General features: G+C 44.1%; 1 protein-coding gene across 1 annotated transcript; it reads right to left on the bottom strand.

Moving 5' to 3' along the window:
- Positions 1-1,363: 1,363 nt before the first annotated feature.
- Positions 1,364-15,675, bottom strand: LOC134947666 (probable alpha-ketoglutarate-dependent hypophosphite dioxygenase). The gene is made up of 6 exons (XM_063935639.1): positions 15,169-15,675; positions 13,345-13,561; positions 13,153-13,244; positions 12,828-12,967; positions 4,426-4,530; positions 1,364-2,427 (listed from the first exon to the last, which is right to left on the bottom strand). Exons 1-6 carry the CDS (start codon positions 15,296-15,298, stop codon positions 2,320-2,322), a joined length of 792 nt encoding a protein of 263 aa, XP_063791709.1. The 5' UTR covers positions 15,299-15,675; the 3' UTR covers positions 1,364-2,319.
- Between the last annotated feature and the right edge of the window lie 1,368 nt (positions 15,676-17,043).

The following is a 17,043-nucleotide window of genomic DNA, read 5'->3' as shown; positions in this document are numbered from 1 at the left end:
CAGCTACTTGGTCAGGGGCAAACACGTTTGCTAAGTTTTACAGGTCTGACACCTAGGCCCTCATTCCGAGTTGTTTGCTCGCTAGTAGATTTTAACAGCATTGCACACGCTAGGCCGCCGCCCTCTGGGAGTGTATCTTAGCTTAGCAGAATTGCGAACGAAAGATTAGCAGAATTGCGAATAGAAAATTCTTAGCAGTTTCTGAATAGCTCGAGACTTACTCCTACACTGCGATCAGCTCAGCCCGTTTCGTTCCTGGTTTGACGTCACAAACACGCCCTGCGTTCGGCCAGCCACTCCCCCGTTTCTCCAGACACTCCCGCATTTTTTCCTGGCACGCCTGCGTTTTTGCGCACACTCCCAGAAAACGGTCAGTTTCCGCCCAGAAACACCCACTTCCTGTCAATCACACTCCGATCACTTTAACGATGAAAATTCTTCGGTTGGACGTGAGTAAATCTACTAAGTTTTGTGCTAAAATACTTAGCGCATGCGCACTGCGTACCATGCGCATGCGCATTTTCGCCTTAATCGCTCCGTTGCGAAAATCGGCAACGAGCGAACAACTCGGAATGACCCCCCTTGACTGCTGACGACCTTCAGTTTGGTCAGTCAGTTCTACAGGAACATTAGCACTTTCCCGCCCGTACTGGGAGCTTTGGTACATCCCCATGGTACTAAAATGGACCCCAGCATCCTCTAGGACGTAAGAGAAAATAGGATTTTAATTACCTACCGGTAAATCCTTTTCTTGTAGTCCGCAGAGGATGCTGGGCGCCCGCCCAGTGCTCATTTTTCCTGCAGAATTACGTTTTATCTTTTTACACAGGTTCTCATGTGTTAAGATGTTCACATCTGTTGCTGTTGCATTATGCATGCACGTTAGCATGGGTTATGTTGAAAGCCATGATAGGCGGCATGTTTTGTATGGTGTGAGCTGGTGTGAATCTCGCCACTAGTTTAATGTAAATTCTTCTCTCGAAGTTGTCTGTCTCCTCGGGCACAGTTCCTATACTGAGGTCTGGAGGAGGGGCATAGAGGGAGGAGCCAGTTCACACTGTTGAAAAGTCTTAAAATGCCGAAGGCTCCTGCGGAACCGTCTATACCCCATGGTACTAAAATGGACCCCAGCATCCTCTACGGACTACGAGAAAAGGATTTACCGGTAGGTAATTAAAATCCTATTTTTGTAGGGACATATAAATCCTAAAGGGTTTATTTCCTAGAAAATCAAGTTCAATTCATGTTAAAGAATATAAAGACATATTTATTTTGTAAATACTTTTAAACAGTTAAGGCAACATTAATATAATAAAATATAATATAATATAATAATGAATTTGCAACACTACACAATGTCAGATTATACAACAGTATTTTAAAATCAGAATTTACAATTATACATAAGTATAAAATGAAATTAAAGGTATTTGCTCTTCTAAAGTGCATATGTGTTTATACTACTGTATACAGCCTGAAGACAGGATTCTGTAATATGATGGTTAAAAACTGAATTAAGGAAATGATCATCATACAGTACTCGGTGGTATGGGGGTACACGTGGAGATGTGTGCTGAACGATCTATCACAGAACCGCTCAGCACACATCTCTCCCCCCACACTCAGCACATCAGCGTGATGTGTGCTGAGCGGAGGGGCGCTCATTTCACACAGCGGTGAAGTGATGGACCTGACTAGATTGTGCCTGCATACAGGTCAATCTAGTACTGGCGATAGTGACACGCAGGGCCGCGCATCGCCATCGCTATGGGGTATACACACAGAGAGATGTATGCTTCTTTTCTAAGCAATCTAGTCAGCTTGGTTAGAAATTAATAACAAAATTGCTCTGTGTGTAACCCCCTGTAGAGTTTTCCTGAGCTCTTTACAGTACACACAGAAAAAACATACAGTTCATTTGAATTAGTGTTTTCATTGTACTTTTTAACACTGTACATTGTAATTTTGTGTTTTATTTTGTAAATGTACTTATATTTTTATAATATATTACTGTACATATTTGTTTTACAGATATCTGTGTTTTTTCAGTTAAACAGCTATGTATTACTATATTGCTATATTTTATTTGTGTACACCAATCAACCAGTCGTCTAGTTTCATGCTCAAATAATCCAACACTGAACATCTACAAAGAAGTATACTATGTTCTAATGTAATAACATGCTAAGATGATTGTGTTTCTCCAACTGGCAATTAATAAAAAGATCAGAAACGTATAGAAGCATTCTTATCGTGGAAGGAGGATTTAAAAAAAAAGGTGACATAGGAATAATCTGGCTAATTATATTAAAAAAAAGATTAAAATGCCTTGGTGAAGAAATGAGGGGCGTGGTCTTGGAAATTGTTATATTGATCGGTTCCGGCCACCAGTACAGTTGCAGGAAAAGTTCGGGGACGTTCTGGATCCTGTAATAAAAAGAATAATCAGTTCAAATTGCTGCTCTCCTAGGGAAAATTACTACAGGGTTCTCATTCTGTAAGCTCCTATATACAAGTGTGTCCTTTCTTAGTGGTGCTTCAGGTGCGCCAAATTATTCCGCACATCAGTTCCCAAGCGAATCAACCGCACATAGAGCACCTTTCTGCTCAAAATGTGCGTCTTATTCACATGAATAAACCACTGGGAGCGACTACAGTATACACTGCACTGATCCATTTGATGTATGACAATTGTTCATCTGTGTGCCAGTGAGTCTGACCATGTGTAAAAAGAGCTTCCATTGTGTTTCATCTGCGATATTGCACGTGTGTAAAACCAGTTCCTGTGCCATTATTCGCAGCCCAACATGTCTAGTTCTCTGTGTGCGGCTTTTCAATGCGTCTGCTATGCAACTAAGATGCAAAATGTAAAGAAAAATTTGGTATGCTACTCTTCTCGAAGTGTCTCAGTCGCGCCAGGTGCCTTGCTCCGCATGGCCTATGGACAACCAGTAAATGAGGAGACATCTATAACCACTTAGCCTAGTGGTTCCCAGTCTATTTTAGCACATGGAACCCTAACAATTATACAGATTTTATTGATGGATTCCATATCCTTACAGATTCCAAAGCTGGGCTACAAGTTTCTCGTACCCTAACTAGAGAATTTACTATACTGTTACTGCTGTCTGGAATCTCTTCATTTTCTTCACTAAGGCCAGCTACATATCAGTATGATGTGTGGACAGCCGATCTGGTGGCGACAGGACCCTGCAATGGCAAGTGCATACACACTTGCCAATGCAGGGGTGTTATGGAGCAACAGAGGATGCCATGTTGCATTCAGCATTATAGCATTATTAGCGATGTCTTCTGGTTGACACTTCTTCAGTGCCGACCAGAAGACATCGCTAACGACCACGGGAGCATGGAAATCGGGCAAACTCACTGCCCAAGGACAAATTGGCTGATATCAGCATAGTGTGTACCCGACCTAAGATTGGGCATATCCTATTCTTGTTTCCTCTTCATCTACTACTTATCTACAACAAAAAAGATTCATATAAATAAGCACATATAAATGCTCTCTAGCAATTTCTGGAGTGAAGCATTAGTGATTAGTAGACAGTATGTTCTCTACCAGTGGCAGAATGGTTATTATTCATCATTGCCACACTCGTTTTAACGCATACATACAAATTTTGGACTGACAATATTTTGTCTATATGCCATAATGAATTTTTATCTTACAGAATCCCTGATATCCGTTGACAGAACCATGGTGTGTCGCAAGTCCCAGTTTGATAACATGAAAATAAATTGTGATCATTGTACCTAAATTGCCCACATTGTATCAATGTTTTGCCCCATAGAAACTTTGGCCCAGGATACAATTGTTCACCACCCTGACTCACTGACGGGTAAATTATCCTTTGTTATGGGGGTGAAGGGGTATCATGGAATGTTATGTGCACTGATACCGCTTCTCCCCTATGTATGACACTGGTGGTGCGGGCTCAGTGACAAGGGTGCTATGCGCCTCTGTTCATGTCGACACTGCTATCTAAAAGATAGCACACCGATATCCAGGGCAATGTGCTGACCGTTCCCACACCTGCAGTTATTGATATCGACAGCTGCAGGTGGAGTCGCCCTATCTCCACAGCAGGGAGAGAGCTGTACCTGGCTATGGAGGCATCCCGACTCTGGGCTGCACAGGAGATCTTGCGTAATTTGCCAGATCTCATGTATACGCAGTGCAGCCGGCTGGGCTGGGAGACACAGCACATCAGCACTTCCCTGCTTCGGCAGACAAGATGTTAATACTTCTTGTTGGTGTGGCTTCTTGTTTCACCTCGGTAATGATACGAAGCAGGAAGTGTGATAGCAGCATGATCCGTGCCACTATAATACATTTACCCTGAGTGCTTCTTTAGATGGTCATCAACTTAACAAGTTATAACATAATGTATGCTGGTTACTGACCTCAACAGGATAAGCTTCGGTGGGAACGTAGCGGATGACAAATCCACATCTTCTCCTGTTGGACATGTTAGGTTCACTGGCATGGACGGTCAGTCCATCATGTACCTGACAGGATTAATGAGAATACATATATAGTTTTCAGTACACAGGACTCCCACATTGCACTCACATCTATCACTAGCAACAGCTGGAAATATAAACACCTTTATCATACATCTGACAGGCATACACTTCTAGGAGAGCAATGTTATTATTTGTTTAACCATGCACTAATGTATACTTATATCTACTGACAATGTACTGACACGAGGCAGCAGTGCTCTTAGGGGGTCAAGCCTAATGACATGTTTATCGCTTTAAAAAAAATGAAAATGTATAATATATTATTATTCTCTGCTGCCTGTCAGCAGTGCCGTTTCTAGCAGCGGAAGAACCGTGTGATTGCATGGGGCGCCTGCTGCTGCACTTTTTACTGTCCATAGACTGCTCCCCTTCCTCTCTGTCATAGTACTCTGCTCAGGGGGCAGAGTTTCGCAGAATGACATGTTTGCATCATGATGCTCATTTTGCAAAACTCCGCCCGCTGAGTGGAGTACTGTGACAGGGAGGAGGGGGAGCAAGGGAGCTGGTGGGCTGGGGGGCTGTGGCTGTGGCTGTGGCCGGCTGTACACACCCCTGACAACAAGCATTAACCCTGGCAACTAGCATTACACACCCTTAGCAACTAGCATTACACACCCCTGGCAACCAGCATTTCACACCCCTGGCAACTAGCATTACACACCTCTGGCAATGAGAATTACCCCTGGCAACAACCATTACACACCCCTAGCAACGAGCATGACACCCGTCCCAGAGCATGAAACCCCTGGCAATGAGCATGAATCCCAGACCATGAATCCCCTGGCAACGAGCAAGACACCCAACCCATGAAACTCCTGGCAACGAGCATGACACCCAGCGTGTGAAACCCTTGGCAATAAGCAGGTTATTTATAAGTAATTAGAAGCTTTACTGTAGGGTATAAAGTATCACGGTATGGTAGTGTGTGGCATAATATGGTGCAAGGGGCTTTACTGTGTGGGGCCTAATATGGTGGATTTTTCCCCCTCTGTTGTTGCCAAGCTCTGTTGTTGCAGTGTCAAAACTGGGGTGAAAGGTACGCACATTTTCGCGAGACCACACCCCCTCGCTGGGAGCGTGCGCAAGTTTGTGTTGTTATATCGATGGGGCAAATTTTTATTTCTCTTATATCCTAGAGGATACTGGGTTCCACATTAGTACCATGGGGTATAGAAGGGTCCACTAGAGCCTTGGGCACTTTAAGAAATCAATAGTGTGCACTGGCTCCTCCTTCTATGCCCTTCCTACCAGACTCTGTTTAGAAAATGTGCCCGTAGGAGCCGGTCATGCTTAGGGAAGCTCCTTAAGAGTTTTCTGCGTTTATTTTCTATTTTGTTGTTTTCAGGCAGGGCTGATTGGCACCAGCCTGCCTGCTTCGTGGGACTTAGGGGGAAGAACGGCCCAACTTCCTGGAGAGTTAATGGTCCCGTTTCTCCGCTGACAGGACACTGAGCTCCTGAGGGAGTTATTCACAAGCCATACCATGGCGCAGTGTACCCTCCCGCAGCACGCCCCCACCCCTAACAGAGCCAGAAGAAAGAAGATTGGTGAGTACAGCACCAGCGTCCCGCTGAGCGGGTCACTGGCAGGAATGGCAACACAAGGGTAGGAGCGCAGAACTGAGTACAGGCTGCACTCCAGGGGGCTCAGAAGGGCATGCGGCTGCATGTGTCCCATTGTGAGAGGCGTGCTGAGCCACCAATGATACCCACACTGGCACCCATTGCTGACAAGGGTTTTAACCCTGTGTTAGTCTGAAAATTACCTCAGTCCAGTCTAAATAAAAGCGGGAAGCCGAGCGCCATGAAGGGGGCGGGGCTTCACTGAGAGTGGATCCAGCAGCTCACCAGCGCCATTTTCCTTCTGCAGCATGCTCTGACAGGTATCACAGGGAAGCACAGCTCCTCCACAAAGACTCCAATTCTCCTCAGCGGTACCAGGGGGTCTTAGAAGGGAAGGGGGGAGCAGTGTTAAATACTAAGCCCTATAAAGGGACTTAGTGTGGCGACCCAGCTGATAATTTCTTGGCTACAGGGGCGCTGTGTGTGACTGGCTCCGATTTCTGTGTCTCCCTAGGGGCTCTGTGTGGGTTAAACTATGTCCCCTTCTGTGTGTGGGTGTGGGTGTGTCCCTTAACATTACCATGTCCATGGACTGTGTTTCCTGCACGGCTGAGTGCCTTTCTTCCCCTGGAGACTCACTACAGGATAGTGCTCATTCTCAGACTAGTGGGGCAGAACCCCCATGTTTAGCTTCCATTAAAGGGATGATATCAAATATTTCAACTAAATTATCCAATAATGAGAAAGGGACACAAATTTTAAGACCATGGATGACCTGATAAATAGATATTCAGTTCCCACACCAGTGTCTCAAACCCCCACAAAAACCCCCCATTTGCCCACAAAAGCGTTGTCTGGCCTAGCTCATGCAGGATGACACTGATGACCATACATCAGATCCAGAGGAGGGTGAGGTGGATACAAGGGAGGGGATGCTTTCTTATCACAGGGCATACAGGCCCTGATAGAGGCTATCAGAAATGTCCTGCACATTCCTGACAAGACGGCAGAGGTGGAGGAGGAATCCTTTTTTAATGTAAGAAAGAAATCCTCAGCTACTTTTCCTGCATCAAAGGAATTGAATGCCCTGTTTGAAGAAACTTGGGCTAACCCTGACAAGAAATTTCAGATCCCTAAAAGGTTGATTACATCCTTTCCCTTTCCCTTTCCCATGGATGATAGAAAGAAATGGGAAAACCTGCCGATTGTTGACGCATCGGTATCTAGGTTGTCACATAAGATTGTTTTACCGGTGCCTGGGCAGCATCCTTAAAGGACACATCTGACCGCAAAATTGAGAACACTCTCAAATCACTGTACAGGTCGGCGGGGGTGGCCCAGAGACCCACTATTGATTGCGTATGGATCACTAGAGCCATCGCAAAATGGTCACGTAACCTAATTGACAGTTTGGATACCTTAACCAGGGGGGGCATTGTTTTACTCCTGCAGCATATCCAAGATTCTGCTAATTTTATGGTGGAGGCCTTAAAGGAAATTGGTTTGCTCAATGTACGCACCACTGCCGTGGCAGTGTCAGCATGTAGGGGATTGTGGCTACGCACGTGGACTGCGGATGCGGACTCCAGGAAAGGAGTGGAAAATCTGCCTTTCACAGGATAGGTCCTGTTCAGGGATGAACCTGATAAGCTAATATCCAAGGCTACGGTGGGTAAATCTACATACCTTCCTTTCGCTACACCCCCAGCTAGGAAAACCTACACTGCTCCAACTCTGCAGTCCTTTTGGACAGCAAAATTCAAAGGCAAGTCCAAGGGTTCCTCTTCTACCTTCAAAGGTAATAGAGGTAAAACCAGGAAACCAGCAGCTGCAGGTTCTCAGGAACAGACCTCCGGGTCTGCTTCCTCAAAGCCTTCAGCATGACGGTGGACCGCACTGCCTGGAAGACAGGCGAGTGGGAGCATGGTTACGTTATTTCAGTCACGTTTGGGCAATGACTTGCCAGGACCCCTGGGTCACAGACCTTATTTTTACAATACAATATACTCCACTTAGGCGCGTTCCAATTTTAACATGTCATATTATAAATGTTTCTCTTCAATCATTTACTTTGTTTTCACAACCTATAGAAATGTGGATTTGTGTTGACCCTTAGGTAAAAACATCAAATACCACATAAAAAAAGAAAAACACAATAGTGTAGAAGTCCTTTTTATATATATAATATCCAGATATTTATCGCATCTCACTCACAAATTTCTCAGAGATTTCAGGCATGTCATTTTATCTTTATGTTCAAGATCTCCTCAAACAGACTCCACAAGAATTGGAAGTGGACCAAATTTTCTTAGTGCTTCCAACCTATGGAATATGTGTCAGAGTCGCCTCCGGCACACATACAGCAGAAAGAAAGACCGATTGTGCAATATTGCCTTATAAAAAGATTTTTAATTTTTACATAAATGCACTCACATAATAAAAAGAATAAAAAGTGTATCACATGGCTTTTTCCTGTAATTCCCCAAGAGAACACCACACTGGACTGTTGAGATGATAACTTTACAGCCAAGTGAGTATGAGTCCCGGTTTACCCACAGCTCACCCTTCCAAGCAGTGTACAAATGGTATGCAGGAATCCGTCCGGATACAATGGACACGGTGCCGCTTGGTACCCCTACGTACCTTCCTTCCGCTACACTCCCAGCTAGGAAAACCTACACTGTTCCAACTCTGCAGTCCTTTCGGACAGCAAAATCCAAAGGCAAGTCCAAGGGTTCCTCTTCTACCTTCAAAGGTAATAGAGGTAAAACCAGGAAACCAGAAGCTGCGAGTTCTCAGGAACAGACCTCCGGGTCTGCTTCCTCAAAGCCTTCAGCATGACGGTGGACCGCACTGCCTGGAAGACAGGCAGGTGGGAGCATGGTTACGTTATTTCAGTCACGTTTGGGCAACGACTTGCCAGGAACCCTAGGTCACAGATCTTATTGCCCAGGGATACAGACTGGAGTTTCAGGAACTCCCACCTCACAGATCCTTGAAATCAGGCTTACCAGCTTCTCCGGAAGCAAGTGTGACTTTACAGGCAGCCATTCAGAAACTGGTGCTGACTTAGGTCATTGTTCCAGTTCCACTTCAACTACAAAACAAGGGTTATTACTCCAACCTGTTTGTGGTACCGAAACCGGACGGTTCGGTGAGGCCCATTCTCAACCACAAATCTCTGAACATGTATTTAAGGGTGTTCAAATTCAAGATGGAGTCTCTGAGAGCGGTGATCTCAGGTCTGCAGGAGGGGGAATTCCTGGTGTCTCTGGACATCAAGGACGCGTACCTTCACATTATGATTTGTCCTCATCAGGTGTATCTATCTAAGGTTTGCACTGCAGGACTGTCACTATCAGTTTCAGGCCCTGCCATTTGGCCTCTCCACGGCACCAAGGGTATTCACCAAGGTAATGGCAGAGATGATGTTTCACCTCCGCAAACAGGGAGTGAACATAATACCATACCTGGATGACCTGCTGATAAAAGCGCCGTCCAGGGAGAGGTTGTTGGACAGCATTGCCCTCTCAACCCGACTTCTCCAGGATCACGGGTGGATTCACCTGACCGAGGGTCGATGGTTCGGGATTCAAAATTGGATTCTGCTATCCAAGGACGCAAGCCTCAGAGGTTGGGGAGCAGTCACCCAAGGGGAACAGTTCCAAGGAAAATGGTCAAGTCAGGACGCCATTCTTCCGATCAACATTCTGTAACTAATGACCATATACAACACCCTTATACAGGCATCACATCTTCTTCAAGATCAAGCCATTCAGGTTTAGTCGGACAATGTAACGGCAGTAACGTACATAACCCGACAGGGCGGAACGAAGAGCAGAGCTGCAATGTCAGAGGTAACAGAAATTCTCCTCTGAGCAGAAAGACATGCAGTGGTGCTGTCGGTAATCTTCATTCCAGGAGTAGACAACTGGGAAGCAGACTTCCTCAGCAGAGATGATCTCCACCCAGGAGAGTGGGGCCTTTACCCGCAGGTGTTCAAGTCCTTAACAAGTTGGTGGGGAATTCCACAGATAGACATGATGGCCTCTCGTCTCAACAAGAAGCTAAAGTGCTATTGTTCCAGGTTGAGGGACCCACAAGCAGTGGTGGTGGACGCTCTGGTGACTCCATGGGTCTACCAGATGGTTTTCGTGTTTCCACCTCTTCCACTGATCTCAAGAAGGGAAAAGGTTCAAGCAATTCTCATTGCTACAGATTGGCCGAGAAGGGTCTGGTACGTGGATCTACTGGAGTTGCTCCTGGAGGACCCGTGGCCTCTGCCTCTGTGAGAGGATCTTCTGCAATAGGGGCCGTTCGTCTATCAAAACTTACCTCGGCTACGTTTGACTCCATGGAAGTTGAGTGTCAGATTTTAGCCCGGAAAGGCATTCCGAACAAGGTTATTCCAACCCTGATCCAAGCTAGGATCGTCTAAACATTACCACCGTATTTGGAAAAAATATGTCTTGTGGTGTGAAAACAGGAAATTTCCTGCAGTGGAATTTCAACTGGGACGTTTTCTCCTTTTTCTACAGTCGGGTGTGGATGTGGGCCTACGTTTGGGCTCCTTGAAAGTCCAGATTTCTGCCTTGTCCATTTTCTTCCAGAAACAATTGGCTTCCCTCCCTGAGGTTCAAACGTTCTTGAAGGGTGTTCTGCACATCCAGCCGCCCTTTGTGCCTCCCACGGCACCTTGGGATCTTAACGTGGTGTTGCAGTTTCTGCAATTGGACTGGTTTGAACCTTTACAGGAGGTTGACGTTAACTTTCTTACGTGGAAGACTGTTACACTGTTGGCCTTAGCTTCTGCAAGGCGTGTGTCCGAACTATTGGCGTTGTCTCACAGAAGCCACTATTTGATTTTTCATGAGGATAGAGTTGAACTCAGAACTCATCAGCAATTTCTTCCTAAGGTGGTGTCTGCGTTTCATATCAACCAACCTATTGTGGTTCCGGTGCTTACTGACACCTCTGCTACCTCAAAGTCCCTGGATGTTTTGAGGGTTTTGAAGATCTACGTGAAGAGGACAGCTCGTCACAGAAAATCTGACTCGCTGTTTGTTCTTTATGATTCCAAGAAAATTGTGTGTCTTGCTTGAAAGCAGTCTATTTCTCGCTGGATCAGGCTTACTATCCAGCATGCTTATTCATCGGCAGGATTGCCGGTTCCTAAAGTAAAGACTCACTCTACTATGTCAGTGGGTTCTTCCTGGGCGGCTGCCCGGGGTGTCTCGGCATTACAGCTCTGCTGAGCAGCTACTTGGTCAGGCTCGAACATGTTTGCTAAGTTCTTCAAGTTCGATACTTTGGCCTCTGAGGACCTTCAGTTTGGTCAATCAGTTCTGCAGGAACCTCAGCACTCTCCCATCCGGTTTGGGAGCTTTGGTACATCCCCATGGTACTAATGTGGACCCCAGTATCCTCTAGGACATAAGAGAAAATAGTATTTTAATTACCTACCGGTAAATCCTTTTCTCATAGTCCGTAGCGGATACTGGGCGCCCGCCCAGTGCTTCGTGTTTCCTGCTCTGTTACTTAGTTAAGTAATGTTGTTGGTTCAGCTGTTGCTGTTCTTGTTCAGTTTGATTAGCATGGCTTTCCTCTTGTTTGTGTGTGCTGGTTCGAATCTCACCACTGTCGTGTTACATCCTTCCTCAGGATATGTCCGTCTCCTCGGGCACAGTTTCTAGACTGAGACTGGTAGGAGGGGCATATAGGGAGGAGCCAGTGCACACTATTGATTTCTTAAAGTGCCCAAGGCTCCTAGTGGACCCGTCTATACCCCATGGTACTAATGTGTACCCCAGTATCCTCTATGGACTATGAGAAAAGGATTTTCTGGTAGGTGATTAAAATCCTATTATCTTGCACTTAGAGCCAAATTGTCTAGAAACAGCCCTGCTTGTCAGGAACCAAGAGTAGGGGGCACAAATGAAATATTACATATATGAACTAGAAGAGATGAGGGGCATGATCTAGCTTTATGTTTATATTTAGGTTAACAAGTTTAGAATATTTTGATCAGAAGCAGGGGCATTGTAGGGAGCATATAGAATCGTAGACCCCCAACAGCATAGGGGATACAATATGTAAAAAAGGAAAAAAGTAGGGTGCGCTTATCAATAGCAGCTGGTTGGGGGTGGTGAGTCCCCAATGAATATAGAAACAAGATAGGGGATACGGTCGTTAGGTCGACAAAACTTAGGTCAACAGTCATTAGGTCAACCACTGAAGGTCGACGTGGGCATTAGGTCGACATGCACTAGGTCGACATGGACATTAGGTTAACATGTATTAGGTCAAAAGGTCGACATGGGTTTTTAAAAATTTTTTTTCATTTTTTTGGACTTTTTCATCCTTTACGATCCACATGGACTACAATTGGGAACAGTAGCGATGCGAGGGGACATGGTGCACTAATTGGGGTTCCACGTTACTTTAAGAAGAAAACGACACCAAAAAAGTCCAAAAAATATCGATTTTTTTCACCTGTCGACCTAGTACATGTCGACCTAATGCCCATGTTGACCTTCAGTGGTTGACCTAATGATTGTCGACCTAAGTTGTGTCAACCCATACCCCAGAATAGAATAAGAAGTCCCTGTGGAAAAGCATCAGAGTAAAGAAGTAACTGTTAAATTAATTCTACCTTTATAGTAGAAATGTTTATCATATACATATAAAGTAACTCTTTTAGATGATGTTGTTACTTACAGACATTTGTCCAGCTTTGAGTGGACACTCAACTAAATCTTCTACATTGACCAGGTGCTTTGGGATCTCCTGGTTTGATGTCAGCATGTTCCCCGGGATGTCTGCAGTCCTGTGCTCTAGAACCCCCTGTTTGTGAGTTCCTGGAGAAAGACATATCACAGTCATTGCATATAAGTCCCATTCCTAATTCCGATTTACAGCCTGGAATGGGTTACATTTCGTCCTAATAATACACATATATTATCTTCATGAGAGATGTATACAACATGAACATAACACACATGACATTGTGATTATAATGTACATACATGTTAACAGATAATACCTGGAATGATTTGCAGGACTCCATTCTCTGTGTCCACGTCATCCAGTGCCAGCCACACAGAAGCCACTGGTCCTCCCTCAAATCCCCAGTATCTGCAATACAGAGAGGGAGCCAGTTGTGATTTGTCCACCCCTGACATGACCATGTAAATGACTGCACACAATCCATCTACAAGGCACCTTTCCTACTTACTTGATGTCCTGATGCCAGGCAACGTAGGGGGATGTGTTGTCTTTGTGTGGGACATCAGTGGACGGATATTTGCAGATAAAGCGTGAGTCCAGGAGAATGACATTGGGGCCCAGCACAGCGGTGATTGCTCTCAGAAGATTGGGATGGACGGCCAGGTTCATCGCCCACTCGTACTGCATGTGGATGTTGTGCAGATTGTACTGAGTGTACTCCTTGCCTGTAAATATATGTTTCTATCATTATATACATAAACAGTATTCACAGGGATAGAAAATATCACATTGTGAAGATTATCAGTCAGCTAGACTGGGGTTTCATTAGGGGTTTTTCTTTTCAGATTGTCATTTGTTTTTACACAGATTGTTTTACTTTTAAATACCCTAAGTGGCGCTAATAAGGTAACAGTAAGATATCCTGGAATAATAACAAAGTAATAATAAGATAACTAAATATGTTTGGCTTCTTGCCATTGACAGTGGTAGTGAAGGGGAAGGGAACATAAGAGCGCCTATCCTTACAAACACATTTAATACATCTCTGCATGAATCTACATTTCACATATAAGATAGAACAATTTTTAATAAACACATATTTATTTCCACAGAAGGCAGGACAAAAATAACAATAATCAACAAATTACAAACAAAATGATGTGCCCATTGATGTACTCAAAAAATATGTTGTGGTCACCGGCTGGAGATATATCAGAGGCAGAACTCTGTGAGACAACGGAGTCAGCTGCCGCCAGGCTCCTTCTTTGAAGGGGGCACCTCCATGTGTTCAGCGACATTAATCAATTAAGTTAATTGACAGCAGCCGGTATCCGTTCCGTAGCCGACTTCCCCACTAGTCACTTCACCTTACAAATCACACCCTCTTTATTATAGATACACTGGAAGCAGACAACTTACTGATGAAGCTATTTGCTCCTGTAAAGGAAGCATGAGAATTCTAACTATATGAAGTTATATCTCTGACAATCACAAGTAACTTCATGTAGTTAGAATTATCATACTTCCTATGCAAGAGCAGATATCTCCATCAGTAAGGTGCATGCTTCCAGTGTAAAAGCTTGTGGGTTCTAATCCTGGATATGACACTTGCAAATTAATTGTCACAGAAATAATCAGCGTTGTGAGTGACTGAGCAGATCTATGTAGTGTGTGGCTGGACCCCTACATAGTTCCACCTAGTTGCAATGGTTTTGTAGTAGCTTCATATAGTTAGAATCTGCAGACTTGCTATGCAGGAGCAAATGTGTGTGTGTGTGTGTGTGTGTGTGTGTGTGTATATATATATATATATATATATACACACATATAATATATATATATATATACACACATATAATATATATATATATATATATATATATAGGGGCACCAATATTTTCCTTTCCTCCCGGCAACTTGGACAAACTTACGCCACTGAGATATATATAATATACCCGAGTGCTGATAAAGTTACCTCATGCTGTCATGTTTCAGAGATAACATATAGGGTGCGCATCTGCATATCAGGAATAAGCCAGGAGGTGAGTGTTATACCAAGAGAGATAGGCAGTATGGGACGAGAGGTAGGAGACAGATGTAACTATAAATACAGTAAGACACATCTCCACATATTATATGCAAAAGGAAAACACAGAGGCAATGCCATGCTCAACAGCTATTTTACAATATATATATATATATATATATATATATATATATACATACAATATTAGAAAAAAATATTCATTTTAAAGGACATCACAACACGTTTTATCAGTCCTATTAAATGAGTACCTGAGTTTTTTAATCTGTAAGTCATTTCTAAACTCACCAAACTTTTCCTCCAGTCTCCCATAGTCGCTGTTGGCTTGGCGCAGTTCATTTGTATCTAACACGTCTATTGCTGTCAGAAAGCCATTGGCATCATAGAGAGTCTTCATGTGATTAGCATCAGCCTTCATTGTGCTGTTATTAGAGGATAATCAGCTGCTGGTATAATGCAGATATAACTGTCTTGTTCTAACACTGATTATATACAAACCTGAGAGAGAAGCCCAGCCCATGTACCTGTTATGGGGCAGGTTATTTTGCCTGGTCAAAGTTTCCGGGCTCAGAATAAACATGATAGCTTCGGGTGGTTATGATAGCTTCGGGTGGTTAATTGCTACAGTATTTTACATATAATTGAGCACAAGACAATTTCCTTGTTTCAGTGTGCCCATCCCTGGGCATTCCAAAACTTACACAATTCAAAGGAAGAAGAAAGACAAAAAAGTCTCTACCAGCAGCATTCTTTGTTAATAATTTTATATGATCGTGCAGTTGATAAAGTAGTGAAACACCCAGTTTTGCATCTCTAGAAAAAATACATACATATGCAATAAAACATAACTTTTAATTCTATACTAATATATAAAAAAGCACAATGAAGAAAAGTACTTTGTAATTACTAAAAATTAGTCAATATCTGAACGGGACACATAAATCCTTTGTACGCACCTATGTATATCTCGGGTGGTATTCATTTGATCGGCGGTCGGGAAACCGACGGTCACATGACCTCCAGCGACATCCCGCCCCCTCACTATCCCAATGGTCGGCATGCCGACCAACAGGGACTATTTCCACTCGTGGGTGTCCACGACACCCATAGAGTGGGAATAGAACCTGTGGCGACGAGCCCGCAAGGGGCTTGCTGCACTCGCTCCTCCCCGCCAGGATCCCGGCATCGGTATGCTGCTGGGATCCCGGCGTCGGTATGTTGACCGGCGGCCTCCTGACCGCCGGTCAGACATACTACACCCGTATATCTCTAGGTATCCCACGTACAAGTATATGTAAGGACAACCCTTAAAAGTGGTGAAAAAAAATATGACATGTAGAGCATATATGGACTCTTGGTGATCCTGTTCCACTAAATTCATGTATAGGGGAGTATCCACTCCGCGAGTTCGCTGATTAGTCGTAATTTCAATTGGAGTGGTTATTGAATTTGTAACCAATGAATTGTTAAATATACACAAAATCTTGAAGTCTATGTATAGGGTGGTTTTAGTACTAGAACTTGTGTCACATATCTGAGCATACAAGTATTGTATGAAAAGGACTATGTATGGATATATTGATAGGAAATGGGATTATAGATTGAGAATAGGACAATACAGATTGTGAATCTGCTGTTTAGTCAAAGTTTCCGGGCTCAGAATAAACATGATAGCCTCGGGTGGTTAATTGCTATTGTACACATAACCAGGGCCGGACTGGCCATTAGTTTTACCGGGGAAAGTCCCGGGGGGCCGATTGGTGTGTGTGGCCGCTTGTCATATGAGGCCCCTCCCCCCGCACGTCACCAACGCAATGTGTGTCCTAACTATAGTAGGGCCTATTAGGAGAAGAGGCCCTCCCCCACCACCACCCAGCTGTCCAGAAGAGAAGAAAACCAATAATAGCAGCGCTGAATTCAATTAATACTAAAAATTAAAAAATGAGATGGATTGAATGAAAACAGATTAAAAAATGTATTAATAACTCTGATTAATAACCAATTAAAAGTCAATGTGACCACCGGCAGAATAAGTGAACCAGAAATGTCCGTTCCTTTTAAATAACTGGACACCAGTTTAGGCAGAATATACAGGCTTAGGAGCTGATTGCACAGTCCCGAAAAGGGTTATTACCGCTTCTTAGGCCGCTGGAGGGAGAAATA

Source organism: Pseudophryne corroboree, chromosome 8 (assembly GCF_028390025.1).
Source record: "Pseudophryne corroboree isolate aPseCor3 chromosome 8, aPseCor3.hap2, whole genome shotgun sequence".
NCBI lineage: Eukaryota > Metazoa > Chordata > Amphibia > Anura > Myobatrachidae > Pseudophryne > Pseudophryne corroboree.
This window is presented reverse-complemented; position numbering and strand designations above follow the sequence as displayed.